The sequence below is a fragment of the Oncorhynchus mykiss genome, chromosome 11 (assembly GCF_057628025.1).
Source record: "Oncorhynchus mykiss isolate SJ-2025 chromosome 11, ASM5762802v1, whole genome shotgun sequence".
NCBI lineage: Eukaryota > Metazoa > Chordata > Actinopteri > Salmoniformes > Salmonidae > Oncorhynchus > Oncorhynchus mykiss.
In genome coordinates, this window is record NC_143032.1 from 10490998 (window position 1) to 10508594 (window position 17597).

At 40.7% G+C, this 17597-nt stretch overlaps 1 protein-coding gene across 2 annotated transcripts; it reads right to left on the reverse strand.

Annotated features, from left to right (window-relative positions):
• Positions 1-1469: 1469 nt before the first annotated feature.
• Positions 1470-16309, reverse strand: LOC101268971 (very long chain fatty acid elongase 2). 2 transcript variants are annotated; one of them, XM_021620134.3, is made up of 9 exons: positions 15770-16101; positions 14985-15047; positions 11092-11155; positions 9961-10148; positions 5707-5784; positions 4538-4709; positions 2857-2981; positions 2508-2642; positions 1470-2289 (listed from the first exon to the last, which is right to left on the reverse strand). In XM_021620134.3, the coding sequence occupies exons 4-9, from the start codon at positions 10120-10122 to the stop codon at positions 2191-2193; spliced, it is 771 nt and encodes a 256-aa protein (XP_021475809.1). In that variant the 5' UTR covers positions 10123-10148; positions 11092-11155; positions 14985-15047; positions 15770-16101; the 3' UTR covers positions 1470-2190. The 2 variants fall into 2 exon arrangements, with proteins under 2 accessions (XP_021475809.1, XP_021475808.1); XM_021620133.3 differs by lacking the exon at positions 14985-15047 and having other exon boundaries at positions 15770-16309.
• Between the last annotated feature and the right edge of the window lie 1288 nt (positions 16310-17597).

Consider the following 17597-nt stretch of genomic DNA (forward strand, 5'->3'; position numbering starts at 1 on the left):
CTCCACATCTATCTCCTTCCAGGTTCGAGTCACTAGGAGAGCCCAGAGAGCAGCTCGGCACAGAGGGATCAGGTTGCAGGACCACCGGTACCCCTCTGACCCACACACTGTATTCCACATAGTAGGTCACTGTGGAATAAACAGTCCAGCCTGCCCTTGGATCTCGTTCCCGTCTTATTTTTAAAATGGAAAATTAGATTTTCTGTTGTATTAAGACCTAAACGTATCACCCACATTATCTTTATTTTGTGAGTCGGTTCGTGAAAACGAGGGATTTGAAGAGAAAGTTCAAATATAATATACAAATATAATATATCTGTAAATATATCCAGGGTGAAGCAGGGCATCCAGTGTTCCTGGTAGGGTTGTGGTGTGAACCATGGTCACAGAGAGGTACTGTGTTAGTGGGCTTCGGGGATGTACTTAGTCTCCCCCCGTAGGAGCTACCGACCACACAGAACCAAGATCTGAGCCAGCAGCGACACTTCATAATCCACATGATTTTTCCAACCCGAGTGACGTCAGTGTAAATATGGCTGTTCGGATTTCTAGGTCTGGCAGTATGCAGGTAACAATATATGGGATTAAGTTGGAATAAAGGGATTTTTTTTCTTGTTAGGAGATTCTGGATGTGGCTTCATAATCAACCAATGAACTCATTTTTAAATATTTTTTATGAAACGACAACCACATCATCGGTAAGTCCAAAATAAAGTAAGTAAACTATCTCTTTTTAAGATTACCTGCCCTCTCTTCCTCTCCACAGGAACCGCCAATGAGTTGGTAACAAAGGAAAGAGAGGACATGACCCTCCACTTCCTGTTGAAACACTCACCACCTTGGATCCTGACGGTGACGTCATACAGATACGCATAATGGATCATAGACCGTGATCACAATTCTCACATAATGGATCATAGACCGTGATCACAGTTCTCACATAATGGATCATAGACCGTGATCACAGTTCTCACATAATGGATCATAGACCGTGATCACAGTTCTCACATAATGGATCATAGACCGTGATCACAGTTCTCACATAATGGATCATAGACCGTGATCACAGTTCTCACATAATGGATCATAGACCGTGATCACAGTTCTCACATAATGGATCATAGACCGTGATCACAGTTCTCACACAAGCAATCTTGCTCATCTTTTTTTTCTGGCATTCTTCAAAATACACACAATAATAGCTAATAGTTAACACATCTATAGCTAATAGCTACCACATCCATAGCTAATAGCTAACACATCCATAGCTAATAGCTAACACATCCATAGCTAATAGCTAACACATCCATAGCTAATAGCTAACACATCCATAGCTAATAGCTAACACATCCATAGCTAACAGCTACCACATCCATAGCTAATAGCTAACACACCAATAGCTAAAAGATCATGGCTGATGAATTTCAGGGACGTGGTTCGTCGCCATAGAGCAAGACAGACCATGCTTATTTATTTTTTTTAGGTACTTTTATTTTGTCTGTTTGCAGATAGCCATTCAAAGATATTGATCAGTGGTTGCATTTCTCAATGTATAAAGTCTATCAAAGTCGTCAGGAAAGCCTGTTCAATATTGCTTTTTCTAAAGATCCAGTCACCCAGTCAGGTTTACCAGCACATTTTGTACCCGTAAATGAAGACATTCAAATACATTGTGATACATCAGGTATAAGGATCTGCAGTGTTTCGAAGGCATCTTTAGTTTAACAATGATTTCAGTGAATGCTCTGGACTGATATTTTTTGTACACACTGTACACATGGGCTATATTCAATAAAGCAACAGCAAAGTAAATTATGTCAAAGTATTGTGGAAATTGCTGATTGTATTCAGGTTTTTACACTATGAGAATATAAACTATGAATTGCATAGGTTACTGCGTGGTCAGGAATGGATGGAGTTTTCACACTTGCATTTCAGCAATTGAAAGTGCAAAGGAAATGAGCGCATCACTCCTGTACGTACAGTGTGTTACACATACGTTGTCAAGCTCCAAGGAAACCAAATAAAGAATTTAATACAAAAATTAAGTACAAAGTATTCTATACAAAAACGCAACATGCATACTGAAACTTATCCCTGTTTTGGAGCATTTTAGCAGTAGTGTCACGACATGTATAGATTCTGGTGGTTGTTGAAGTAGGTCGTTGTCTTGACAACCAGGTCCAAATACTACTTTCTCTTCTTGAAGCTGGTGCCATTGGTGGAGACAGAGTGGCCATTTGGGCGACTGGACTTGATGGATTCTTCTGGCCGTCTTTTTCTGTAGGTCTGGGATAAAATCAGTCAACTTTCGACCATTGAAAAACCAACATAAACATTCAGACATGCCTTTAAATGAATCCCTAGCGTAACAAAGAACATTGTCGTATTTGTGGACTTTTCCAATAATTTTTAGAAAGACAATTTTTTTTTTACCGTGTCCTATTATACAGAGCACAGTTTGAATCCAGTGTTCATGGGAAGGTTACCCCAAGGCGCTACTGTACCTGGACGTAGAAGTTGACAAAAAGGATGACGAGGGTGGCCATGTAGGAGAACTGGAAGAGCAGGCATCCAACGGGGAAACCACAAGGGACGACGATTGCAGACAGGGTGTGTGTGATGGTCAGTATAAACTGGATCTGAGACAGAGAACAAAAAGGGGGAACCCCTCCGTCAGGGGTCGTATAACTCCTCTAACATGTGTGGCTTTTATCGTCCCATGTCTATGCTTAATGTAGGCCATTGCTCTTAGACTAGAAGAGTAGTTCCCTTCCCTGTTCAAGTGAGATCATACAGGCTTGATTGAATATGAGCGCTCGTTTCATGAAAGGAATTTGCAACCAGTGTACTCACCAACTGAGCCTGAGTCAGGTAACGTTTCCACCAGAGGTATTTCTGCATGGAGGGTATTGTGGACAGGCCATAGTAGGAGTACATACACACATGGATGAAACTGTTAAGAGTCGGCCCAAAGAAACCTTGGAAAAAAAGATTTGGGAAAAATGTATTATTGATTGACATACTTGACAAACCTTTCACATTGAAATTCAGCAGTTTGGTCTGTCACCAAGGCAACACAACTACAGTGAGAAAAATAATGAAACATATTTTACAAATTGCTTGTATCAGGGACATGTTAAAGTTGTTTGGGCTAGTTTACTTTATTTATTTTTTATTATAGGACAGGACATGCTCACTCGAGTTTGCTCCTGGTGTAGTTATATATGGCCTGCTGGGATGGGATGATACTGCTGCCGGCCTCATGAGGGTGGATCCCTTTATTTATTACATTTTTATTTTTATATATTTTTATTTTTTTAGCCCCTTTTTCTCCCCAATTTCGTGGTGTCCAATTGTCGCTACAACTCCCGTACGGGCTCGGGAGAGACGAAGGTCGAGAGCCATGCATCCTCCGAAACAGAACCCAACCAAGCCGCACTGCTTCTTAACACAGCGCGCATCCAAGCCGGAAGCCAGCTGCACCAATGTGTCGGAGGAAACACCGTACACCTACCGGCCAATCCCTCCCTAACCTGGACGACGCTAGGCCAATAGTGCGTCGCCCCATGGACCTCCCGGTCGTGGCCGGCTGTGGCAGCCTGGGCTCGAACCCAGAGTCTCTGGTGGCAATTTGCAACCAGCCTTAGACCACTGTGCCACCCGGGAGGCCCCAATACATTTTTATTTAACCTTAATTTAACTAGGCAAGTCAGTTAAGAACAAATTCTTATTTACAATGACGGCCTACCCTGGCCAAACCCTAACGACGCTGGGCCAATTGTGCACTGCCTTATGAGACTCCCAATCACGGCCGGATGTGATACAGCCTGGAATCAAACCAGGGCCTGTAGTGACACCCCTAGCACTGAGATGCAGTGCCTTAGCCCTGCTTGAAGAACGTTGGCATAATCAGCTAAATAACAACTATCCCCATTGGGCTTCAACATTGAAGAATAGGTGTTAGAACATTTCCACAGGAAGAACATCAACCTCAGCTCTCATCTCAATCTGACCCTAACGTCAACCTATATCAAAGATGGTGGATAAATGAAGATGTCCCACTCAGGCCGTTTGCCATTGATATTTTTTTTTCCCGGTCTACTTAAGCAGGTGGCTCTCCCATAGGCACCAATACATTAGCAGCTGGGTCTGGTCCATAGAGAATGATAGAGACCTCTAGTGGCTAAAAGGTCGTATTATCTGGAGTCCAACCGGGTCATAAGGAGGGATCAGCCAATCGTGAAGAAGAAAATGGACTCCTTTAAAATATAGGTAGCCTCAATGGCGTTGCCCATACTGTCACATAAGCTATAATGGCACAGATACAAATATGAGTCTTCTATATATCTTTATGGTCTGGTCTGCTTAGTTCATTGACTGTATATGAACCAGAAAAAAGGAGCGAGTGAGATGTCTTGCTTCCCTCTTTCGTCTCTGCCTATACCACGCCCAAAGCCCCCTACCGATTCGCTCTTACATCAATCGAGTCCCTTTGATTCTAACAGTGATGTAGGCGGAAGTGGGTGTGACCTACTCTGTCCACAGGGGATCCAGTTCAGAACACACCACCAGATGTTGAACATGGAGGCGTGGTGATAAACGTGCAGGAAGGTGATCTGGCTGTTCTTCTTCCGCAGCACAAAGAAGATGGTGTCCAGGAACTCAATCACCTTGGAGAAGTAGTACCACCACAGCACCTTGGCTACCTGGTGAGTTTATAGAAGAGCATGTAGGGGACTGTGCAGTAATATGGCGAGTACTCAATCAACTTCCCTTTCATGATCGTGTCTGTAACTATGACCCTCAACAAAAAACACAAAAAAAATGTGACCAAGATGTGACCAAGATGTGACCAAGATGTGACCAAGATGTAATTTCAATATTTTTGTGTGGCAGTGGATATTCTTTATTATTCTTTAATTTACAGCTAATGTAACTGTAATTAAGTTATGTAATTCATTGTAATTCATTTAATTGTAATACATTGTAATTAACTCTTTGTGTTAATTAATTACACAATTTTATTATTGCATATGTTGCTTTACGTTATCACATTCAGATATATATATTTTTCAAACTAGGGGGGGGTGCAGAAGATGGGGGATGGGGGGATGCCATTTGTGGATACTAGCTGACAGAAATATATTATACAACCCATTCCCTTCGAAGTTGTAGGAGGTAACAGCAGAGATCAGGCTGGTTGTCCGAGGCTACACAGCAAGGGCTTCAGCATATTTGACTTGAGTCACCAATAACTGATTTATACAAGCTCCATATACTGTATGTACTGTATTTGTATTTATCTTATTTATTTAGCCTTTATTTAACTAGGCAAGTCAGTTAACGAGAGCCCCCAATATGAACAAACATAGCAATGATAGCATCTGTTGAGACACTTGATAGTTGAGTGCAGGAGACATTGGATTTCTTAACTAGATGGTTGTAACGTTTTCTAATAAGTAGTAAGGGAACAACAGTCAACACGACATGACTCCTTTCTTCAAGATGTTAATAGTAGGTTTGTGTTATTCATTAGACAGACATCTGCATTTCTATGTCAGTGGTTTTCAGAGGCCAGTCATGGAGTAGACAGCAGAGCCCAACACAAGTGTTTCTGAGGAAGGATAGAGGGTGGGAAGGAGTCAACACACACACACACACACACACACACACACACACACACACACACACGGTGTTACTCACCCTGAGGTCGGCCTCCCCTGCCTCGTGGAGTCCCTGACACTGCAGACGGTAGCCTGCCGACAAGGTTGCCGAGACAAGCTGCAACCAAAACGCCACGGTCAACGTCACTGTATAACTCTCACCACCCCCCACCATACACACAGTCATGCACCATTTCCCTGTAACACACACACACACACCCCACCCTGCTCCACAAACATACCCCTCCCCACACACACACACACATCTGTATCCCTGTCAGGACTGACTGAGCTGAGGCAGTAGCCCGACCCTCCCTGCCTTTCTCTGCCGTGTCAGTCTAACCCAGTGAGTAGTTGTAATGGTATTCGGTCACCCCTGTATAAACTTCCACAAAGAGGGATATATGACTGCTCTCCGCATCCTAACTGTGCTCAAGTGCTCTTTAAATAGATCTCACTGCTTGGAGGTCATTATTCTCAGACGACAGCATACTTCCTCCCTCTCTCCCTCTCCCTACGTTTTAGTGAATGTATGTAGTGCACAAGTGTAGGATTCATACATAGACCAAGCTCTATTGAAAAACACTTTCAACGGAGATTCACAATTGAGCATAATTTTCAGTCTAGGAGTAGGCTCCAGCTGTGAAACCATCCCTATATGCCTTCAGGCCAACTACACTTACATGTTAGTCATTTAGCAGACACTGTTATTCAGAGTGACTTACAGGAACAATTAGGGTTAAACACTTTGCTCAAGGGCACATAGACATTTTTTTTTCACCTAGTCAGCCTAAGGAACATGAACCAGCAACTTTTTGGTAACTGACCTAACACCCAGAACCGCTAGACTACCTAGATTACTGGACTAACGCGCAAACAATAAATGATTGCCTATCCAATAGAGAGTGTATATTTGGTCCGATTGCACTTCCCAAGGCTTCCACTAAATGTCAACAGTCTTTAGAACTTTGTTTCAGGCTTTTACTGTGAAGGGGGAGTGAATAAGAGCTGTTTGAATCAGGGGTCTGGCAGAAAGCCATTAGTTTAGTCACGCGCGGCCGTGAGTACGAGCTCCATTCCTTTTCATTTCTAAAGACAAAGGAATTGTCCGGTTGAAACATTATTGAAGATTTATGATAAAAACATCCTAAAGATTGATTCTATACATCGTTTGACATGTTTCTACGAACTGTAATATAACTTTTTGGACTTTTCGTCTGGACCTTGTGCATTTTGGATTACTAGACTAAACGCGCAAACAAAAAGGAGGTATTTGGACATAAATGATGGACTTTATCAAACATTTATTGTGGAACTGGGATTCCTGGGAGTGCATTCTGATGAAGATCATCAAAGGTAAGTGAATATTTATAATGTTATTTCTGACTTCTGTTGACTCCACAACATGGCAGGTATCTGTATGGCTTGTTTTTTGTGGCTGAGCGCTGTACTCAGATTATTGCATGGTGTACTTTTGCCGTAAAGCTTTTTTGAAATCTGACACAGCGGTTGCATTAAGGAGAAGTATATCTTTAATTATATGCATATATTGCATCTTTCATCAATGTTTATGATGAGTATTTCTGTAAATTGATGTGGCTCTCTGCAAAATCACCGGATGTTTTGGAAGCAAAACATTACTGAACGTAACGTGCCAATGTAAACTGAGATTTTGGGATATAAATATGAACTTTATCGAACAAAACATACATGTATTGTGTAACATGAAGTCCTATGAGTGCCATCTGATGAATATCATCAAAGGTCAGTGATTAATTTTATCTCTCTTTGGCTGGAAAAATGGCTGTGTTTTTTGTGTCTAGGCGCTGACCTAACATAATCGCATGGTCTGCTTTCTTCCTTTTTGAAATCGGACGCTGTTGTGGGATTAACAACAAGTTTATCTTTAAAATGGTGTAAAATACTTGTATGTTTGAGGAATTTTAATTATGAGATTTCTGTTGTTTGAATTTGGCGCCCTGCACTTTCACTGGCTGTTGTCAAATCAAATTAGCCGTAAGAAGTTAAGTCAAATGAAAGGTGGTGCACACCAACAGTTTAAGACGGAGGATATGTTAGAAACACATAATGCAGTAGAGACTCCTCTTCAGTCCAACCATAGAAAGGATCCCGGGGCCAGGAACTTTTTTATTTAACTAGGCAAGAACAAATTCTTATTTACAATGACAGCCTACCCCGGCCAAACCTGGATGACGCTGGGCCAATTGTGCGCCGCCCTATGGGACTCAATTGTGATACAGCCTGGAATCGAACCATGGTCTGTAGTGACACTTCTAGCACTGAGATGCAGTGTCTTAGACCTCAGTGCCACTTTGGAACTAACAACACAACCTACAAACTACACCTCAAGCTGTATTTCACACATTGCCTATCATATAGACATTAGACATAGCTTACACTGTAGAGATCTTCATGATTCACATTCCTACTAATAATCATAACAGTATCATCTTTCTAGCTATATAAATAGTCAATCTGTGTTGTGCAAGAGTGGTAGGCTGCATAGAAGGGTTTCCAGTGAGGTTAATCTGTCTGTATGATCCTTCACCCTCTCACCTAGCCTGAAATCTAAGCTGATCTGGCATCTGGACCACTGCACAACATGTCATATGAGTCAGCAGACGGGCCCATGCCCAGAGGTCACAGTGGGAGAAGGAGACAGAGAGAAGAGGAGAGGAGGAGAGTGAGAGAGAAAGGAAGGAAGAGGAGGGGAGGAGAGGAGGAGAGGAAGACAGAAAGGAGGAAGAGAGGGAAAAAAGGAAGACAGAGAGAGGAGGTGAGAAGGAGAGGAGGAGGAGAGGGAAGAGAAATAAATAGGTATATGGAGAGAGAGAGACAGAGGCGAGAGAGAGACAGAGGCGAGAGAGAGACAGAGGCGAGAGAGACAGAAGCGAGACAGAGGTGAGAGAGGGAGAGAGACAGAGGTGAGGGAGGCGGAGAGAGAGCGGGAGACAATTGTTTGTGGACAAGAAATTTGTGGAGTGGTTGAAAAACTATTTTTAATGACTCCAACCTAAGTGTATGTAAACTTCCGACTTCAACTGTAGATACATACAGACACACACTCACAAACACCTGGGAGGGATGAAAGATCATCACTTTGAGGAATCATATATTTTTTCACATTAATATTTTATCGAAGTGTTAGCATCACTTTTGATATGCTGTGTAAAACTAGGATGTTACTAATACAGATATATAAAACTAGGATGTTACCAATACAGATGAATAAAACTAGGATGTTACCAATACAGATGTATAAAACTAGGATGTTACCAATACAGATGTATAAAACTAGGACGTTACTAATACAGATGTATAAAACTAGGATGTTACCAATACAGATGTATAAAACTAGGATGTTACCAATACAGATGTATAAAACTAGGATGTTACCAATACAGATGTATAAAACTAGGATGTTACTAAGACAGATGTATAAAACTAGGATGTTACCAATACAGATGTATAAAACTAGGATGTTACTAAGACAGATGTATAAAACTAGGATGTTACTAAGACAGATGTATAAAACTAGGATGTTACTAAGACAGATGTATAAAACTAGGATGTTACCAATACAGATGTATAAAACTAGGATGTTACCAATACAGATGTATAAAACTAGGATGTTACTAAGACAGATGTATAAAACTAGGATGTTACTAAGACAGATGTATAAAACTAGGATGTTACTAAGACAGATGTATAAAACTAGGATGTTACTAAGACAGATGTATAAAACTAGGATGTTACCAATACAGATGTATAAAACTAGGATGTTACCAATACAGATGCCTTCGCACTTGTCTGACAGAGTAATGCTCTTTACACCTACTGTACTGTCCCTAACAGACACTCTTTACACCTACTGTACTGTCACTAACAGACACTCTTTACACCTACTGTACTGTCACTAACAGACACTCTTTACACCTACTGTACTGTCACTAACAGACACTCTTTACACCTACTGTACTGTCACTAACAGACACTCTTTACACCTACTGTACTGTCACTAACAGACACTCCATTTACAGATGCCCTTTCCCAGGGTTATGTTCATTGGGGTACGCAACGGAAAACGTTTCAAAATGTTTTGCAACAGAAAATTAAAATATACTATTCTTATTGGAAAAGTCAAGGTTGTCTCTCCCTGTCAGTCTGTTTCTTCCGTTTGATGCCTAATGAACACGAGCCAGGGTATAAAGGCACTCATATCCCCGACTCAGACATCTCTCTGACCTCTGAGGTTTGTCTTTGAACAACTTACCTCAACCAGCATGTACAGGGAGAGCATGGTCACAGAGAAGTTGTACACTTGTAAGACCCCCTTGAGTGAGTATGCTGGCCTGTTCCTCATGTATTTTGATCCCAGGTATACTGTGAGGAGGTAAAGGATGGTGAGGGAGAGGGTGGGGAGATATGAGTCCATCAGGAGCCATCCTCGTACCCTGGAGTCTACGTGGAGGGGGGAGAACACAGTGAACAATCAGTGTTGGGATCATCATGCCATTCCATTATTCAAGCCATTACTGTTCAACCTGTCATAAGCAATAAGATCTAACATTGCACTCTGCTTGAACTGATATGAAAAAATATATAGTATGTTGTTCATGATTTTCATACGATTACAAATCCTTGTCGTAGCCTATATGGTTTATGTACTAAATACAAATCAAATTGTATTCGTCATGTCCACAGTTCACAGCAGGTATAAACGTTGCAATGAAATGCTTACTTGCAATCTCTCTCAACAGCATAGTACAATATCAATAATCAATAACATCAATAATCAGTAATATCAATCATTGATAATACCAAAAGATAACTAAGATAACTAAGTTGACAAATTATAATGGCGTAGAAGGCTATGACAGTGCTTGACAGGAAGGAATCCCAATGTTTATTCTCTAAAACTCCATATAAAAGTAATTCCCTAAGACATGACTTTCTATCACGACCTCAAGGCAACAATTATATCATAACTTACCTTGGACCAGGTATGTGTGTATAGGTATTCACATAGTAGGCTTATATAAAAAATGTGTACTCCATAACTGGCTATTTACTACTCCATCACAGAGGTATTAGATAGGGATATACCTGTGTTATTAAGGTGTAATAACCTAAGTGCTGTAAAATGTGTTAAGAGTTCATTAACAAGGGGATATGGCAAAGCTGTGGGAATTTGTAGTATCCAGATGGGTCAATCTGATTACACACACCGACGTGTAGCTAGACCGCTACTCTCCTGCGTGAGGTGAGCTTTGAAGGACTCTGTAATGTCAGTTACGCATCAGTTGATGCTACTCTGTCGTCTGAGCAGACATATTTGTAGTTTTGACAACCACGTTTGTAGTTTTAACAACCATTGCGCAGTCTTCAATTGGAAAATACATACCTCTGTCTTCAAACAGGAAGTAAAAAAGCGCGTTTAACCGCTCGTCCAAACTTTCTAAATGGTTCTGAAAGTTAAAAAAAAAAGAGAAGAGAAGTCACTTGCAATAAATGTGTCTGTGTGTCACCGTATGTCCATTTGTATGGCATTTATCAAAATAATGTACATCACATTATAGAGCCCATTTATCACACTATAGAGCCCATTTAACAAAATAATGTACATCACATTATAGAGCCCATTTATCACACTATAGAGCCCATTTAACAAAATAATGTACATCACATTATAGAGCCCATTAATCACATTATAGAGCCCATGTATCACATTATAGAGCCCATTTATCACATTATAGAGCCCATTTAACAAAATAATGTACATCACATTATAGAGCCCATTTATCACATTATATACCCCATTTATCACATTATAGAGCCCATTTAACAAAATAATGTACATCACATTATAGAGCCCATTTATCACATTGTAGAGCCTTTTAATCACATTATAGAGCCCATTTATCACATTATAGAGCCTTTTAATCACATTATAGAGCCTTTTAATCACATTATAGAGCCCATTTATCACACTATAGAGCCAATTTATCACATTATAGAGCCCATTTATCACATTATAGAGCCTTTTAATCACATTATAGAGCTCATTTATCACATTATAGAGCCTTTTAATCACATTATAGAGCCCATTTAGCACATTATAGAGCCCATTTATCACATTATAGAGCCTTTTAATCACATTATAGAGCCTTTTAATCACATTATAGAGCTCATTTATGACATTATAGAGCCTTTTAATCACATTATAGAGCCCATTTATCACATTATAGAGCCCATTTATCACATTACAGAGCCACTTTTCATGTAAACAGTTGGATTTTAGATGCAGTTATGCAGTGAATTACAAATAAAACAAGGTCCTCTAATGCATCAAAAATCATCTCAGAAGTGGTCTATATCAGATTCAATGACGTCTCCTGTTCTTCAAGCTTCTTTGGCTTTTAGAAAAGCACTTAATACTGTAAATCCGATCTATTATTAAGCAATTGCCAAAATTTGGGTGGCAGGTAGCCTTGCGGTTAAGCGTGTTAAGAGCATTGGGCCAGTAACCAAAAGGTCGCTGGTTTGAATCCCAGAGCAGACTAAGTGGGGTAATAATTTGTTGATGTGTGCTTGAGCATGGCACTTAACCCTAATTTGCTCCTGTAAGTCACTCTGGATAATAGTGTCTGCTAAATGTCAAATTGACTATTTCTTACAAATATTATTGTCTCTGGCTAAATGCCTTTGCTGCAAGGTGGTAAGCAAGGTGTTGGAAGTGGCTTATGTTTATATTGTATATGTTGGTCAGCCAACACAATATTTGTTGAGTCACAGTAACCGGTATCCTATACATAATGTCAGGGAGTGGTGTGTTGCTCTTTGCTCCCTATCTCTATCTCTCTCTCTCTCTCTGTCTTTCTCTTTCTCTCTGTCTCTCTATATCTCTTTCTCTCTCGTTCTCTCTCCATCTCTCTCTCTCTCACTGGGACACTGGAGAAAAGGTCACTAGGGGAAATGCCTCTCCTCTATTTGTCCCCCATTTCCAAGAGCTTTACTGTTTATTGATCCAGGCCACCGCGTTCTGCAGTAACAAATGTCGGAAGGGCAACCTGGGGGGAACAAGCGGTAGGGGCCATATTGACATTTCAGTCTACCTCCACCTTCTTTAGGAGATGGGCCGACACAGACCAAAGCTGATACGCTATGGGGTGTTGGGTTTCTGACGCAGAGGAGACAAATACAATTTGTGACCTGTCCTCAGCTCTTTGGTGCCACCATATTGGCATCTCCTGTCCTGTACATGTCCAGGGGCACTTTGTGTCCCTTATCTCATTAAACTGAGCTGAGAGTTTAAACTATCCCTTAGGTCTATGGGCCAACAGAGAGACATACATGACTGGCTACTTAGTTAGAGAGCCAGCGATGACAGCCAGAGCACATGCAAATCTTGGAAATATTGTTTTTTATTTACTATGGATAACCATCTTTCATATTGTTGATAAGCTATATCACAGTTCCGCAAGGACTTTTGAGCATTATGGGGGAAAAAAACAAATCTGTTTTATTCAAATACAGATGTAGGATTTTAATTTGATCACCCTGTTGCGCGAAATGTCAAACTTGTAGTGTTTGAGGTTAAAAAGGCTTCTGTAGTTTGTAATTTGCTCTTTGAAATTACAGATTTGATTTTCCCCAATGAAAAATGTCCATTAATTATAATCCACATAATAATTCACATTTCCTGCTGCTGCAGGATTATTTTCCTGTTGTATCAAACTTGCTCAAATTAAGATCCTACATCTGTAATATATCAATGAGAAATGTAATCTCAGCATCCAGAACCAAATCAGCTGAGTAGTCTCGAAAGACTGTGAGAAAAGTAACTTTCATACATTTTGGTACCCATGCATGTCATACTATGTTGCCCTCAAAGAACTAGCTTGTTGTGTAGTAGGTGTAGTTATAAACCTATCCTCTGTTGTTTTCCAATCATTTACTTCGTCACCTGGCTGTCTTCAGTCTACTCTTTGTCTTTCTTTTACCTGGCTTCAAACAGATACTCAGTTATAACTACTAGCTTTTGGTTCAGATTGTCAGTATCCTTCCCTACACTAAGTACAGTATCCCTCCCTACACTAAGTACAGTATCCCTCCCTACACTAAGTACAGTATCCCTCCCTACACTAAGTACAGTATCCCTCCCTACACTAAGTGCAGTATCCCTCCCTACACTAAGTACAGTATCCATCCCTATACTAAGTACAGTATCCCTCCCTACACTAAGTAAAGTATTCCTCTAAGATTTTCCCTATTGGCATTGACAAGGTTATCGTTAGCCCCATTTGTTAGTTCATATTTACGATCAAGAAATGAAATGGGCAAGGGTATTGGTAAAAACCTGGATTTGTGGTCAAGCCAGAAGGGCCAGTTTAGGATTAACTGGGATTGGAGGAAAAGGAAGAATTGTTGTGTGGGGTTTATGTGCATCTTAATAGCCCAGAGCAGCTTTGTAATTCCTGATTTCTCAGCTCCTGGCTGACAGCATCTTTCAAGCAACTCTGACTCTTGTTAACGATCAAAGTTCAATAAATCATTGAGATGGATTTGGAAGTATTGTTGTGTTTGAACAGGGTTTGTTAACAGGTTACATTTCTCCAGCCCCGTCCCTCAGCTTTTTACTGAAACAGTAGCGGGGAGCTTGTTTTGTTATTGTTTCAACTACAGATTTCCTCTTTAAAGAACATAATTGGTTCTTGCTGACCCAAGCACTCTACTAAAAGGGACCAACAAGCCAGACATTGCGAGGTTTTGACGAAGTAAAAAAAGACAACGTCTCTATAGACGTTGAAAAAATAAAGGGTTGAATACTGTAGGTATTAAATGGTGCTGAGCGATTAGTGCTTTTTAAGGTCGGTTCGGTTTCGGTTCGATTATTTAAAAAATAATGACAGTTTCGATTTCGGTTTCGATTATACATTTTTTTAAATAAATGCACTACGCATTATGTGGGTTGAAAGCTGTAACAACACAGAATAAAACAATGAATAAAAGTCCCATGATGGTAGTGACTGCCCATTACTGCTTATCACTTATTAACCATCATTTATACACATTACTTTACTAAAATATTTCACTTGTTGTGTATATTACATTTGTTTTATTTGATGACTAAATTATTTAATTCCAAGTCATCACCTCATCTCTATACAACTGCTGCCTATGCTGTCTGACAAAATCACTATTTTAGTAGTTCTTCAAAGTAAATAAGGCATACTTTTATGACTGCTGAATGCCAACTATCAGTCACTTAGATCATGTGTTTTCAGGTAGAGATACCTTGCGATGCAACTGCTCTCTATCCCTCTTGATGGCTCATTCTTGTTTCTTTTATGTAGCAGGCTAAAAGAAACACAGACCAGATAAGTAGGCACACAATGGATTATGATCATTGTAGTTAATTACCACGTTTTCTGCAATAAACTATGTAGAATATTGGCCTGTTAGAAACTACAACTCCCTACAACATCGCAAAGTTCTTGCTTGATCTAGAGAAACTGTGCAATGAGTGCACAGAAAAAAAAGAAAGAAATGAGATTCAAATAATTGAACCTACATTGGTCAATTAGATGTTTAAAACGAAAAATAACCGGGTTAATAGCGCAGCTCTAGGTTTTATCATAGTGTGCACACTGCACATAGTAATACATGTATTATTAAAATGCATATGATCTCTGCACCATGCAATAACATGATACAATATAGGATAATATATATTTCTATGTTTAGCCTTCTGCAGTGAACAAAATCAATTCCGGCATAATAATTATGTAGCTAACTATTGAGTTTGCAATTTGCACTTTCCCATCGCCTGACCATCATCAGTTGCACATTCCTTGCTGTTACTTAACTTTCCCAAGTATAAAAACACTGATAGTGCCTCTAATTCAAGTCTGACACAAGACTTCCAATAATTCATTGAAAATTCAGACAATCACACGAATCAGAGTTATTTCCCCAAGAGGTAGTCTATCTCCCTTCGATCGTGTTGTCACCTGTGTCAAACATCAGTTGACGCCCATACAAAATGCCGACAGTATAGCCGATATGTGTAGTGTGCTTACCATCTCTTTTTGCTGGATGTAGAAAGCCCTGTAATTTGTACCGCGAAGGTCAAATAGCGTTGAGATTGTGAGGCACGTTACCCTGGAGAGAGAGAGGTGGGCTATATGTGCACTGTCCAGGGTATCTCAGAATCTGCTTTTAGCTCGCTCTGGCATGCATCCACAAACCCCACGAATTATGGTATGTCATATATGCCGGTCTGTGCTCTGTGATGCCACCACAGACGTGCAGGGCAGAGGGGCGGTAGGGGGATGCTAAAATGACCGACAGGGACTGCGGCCAATCATGGCGCACGCCAGCGTGGGCGCGCTTCTAGCAGCGGTGGTGAGGCAATCGAACCATACCATGGACGCTGCCGGGGTTGAACATGACTGGATGGATGGGATGGGTGGGCCGGCATTGTCTGTTTAGATGATGATGCTACTAAATCGGGTAATCACGCGTGAGACTGAGAGAACCACTGGACGACATGAACATAGGCTGCGGGTAGGGAAAAGGCAACATTATTGACCCGATCAAGGCAGGACGCTTTACAGGGTAAACCTACAGCGCTCATTATCTGCAATGGGATATGGCTTAAACGGATGTATCTCCCTTCTAACGCAACTATTCCATACACACACACACACACACACACACACACACACACGAGAGAGAGAAAGAGAGACACACACATAAAGGAACTGAAACAGGTCTCTAAAGGCCTAGGCTGTATGCAAACACTTCTCTTTTTGTTTAAACCAGCAATTACCTATGTGACCATTACAACACCTTGCACTCTTCAAGAGAACACCTGCCAACTTGCTCTATGTCAACACCATTGCATAGCTAAATGACTTCATATGGGCTTCATTTGAATAGGCAAACTGCCACCTGTCACATACAAAATGTCCATTAACCAATGCATCCAGCTTCAAGCTGTGGTTGTTGATTTGACAACACTTTGCATAGTGCCAAGTGTTACCATAAACACATTCTCAATGGTGTCAGTCAGCACAGTTCCAGCTCCACAAGTCAATTACAATGCTGTTTAATATATTAGCCTAATATGATTGCTATTATTATATCATGTTAATAGTTCATGATTTATTTATCAAATAAAATATTTAACATGATGGAAAGTGTGTGAGAAAACATTTACTATATTAATAGTTGTATTTTTTATTCATAAAGTATGTGTGGGCCTACCACTAGGTCTACGTAAATGCTGCAGTGCATGCTGGGTTGAATTGTGTGTGAGCTGATGATAATGCTCGGAGGTAATCTACACTGAGTGTACAAAACATTATCTTTTCATGACATAGACTGACCAGGTGAATGCTTTGATCCTTTATTGATGTCACGTGTTACATCCCCTTCAATCAGAGTAGATGAAGGGGAGGAGACAGGTTAAATAAGGAGTTTTAAGCCTTGAGACAACTGAGACATGGATTGTGTATGTGTGTCATTCAGAGGGTGAATGGGCAAGAAAAAAATATTGAAGTCGCTTTGAACGGGGTATGGTACCAGGTGCCAGGCGCACCAGTTTGAGTGTGTCAAGAACTGCAGGGCTGCTGAGTTTTTCACGCTCAACAGTTTCCCGTGTGAATCAAGAATGGTCCATCACCCAAAGAACATCCAGCCAACTTGACACAAAGCATTGGAGTCAACATGGGCCAGCATCCCTGTGGAACGCTTTCCACACCTTGTAGAGTCTATGCCCGGACGAATTGAGGTTGTTCTGAGGGCAAACGGGGGTGCAACTGGAGATTAGGGAGGTGTTCCTAATGTTTTGTCCACTCAGTGCATGATCTGTAGCTGTGGTGGTGCTGCCGCCATGTGGATATG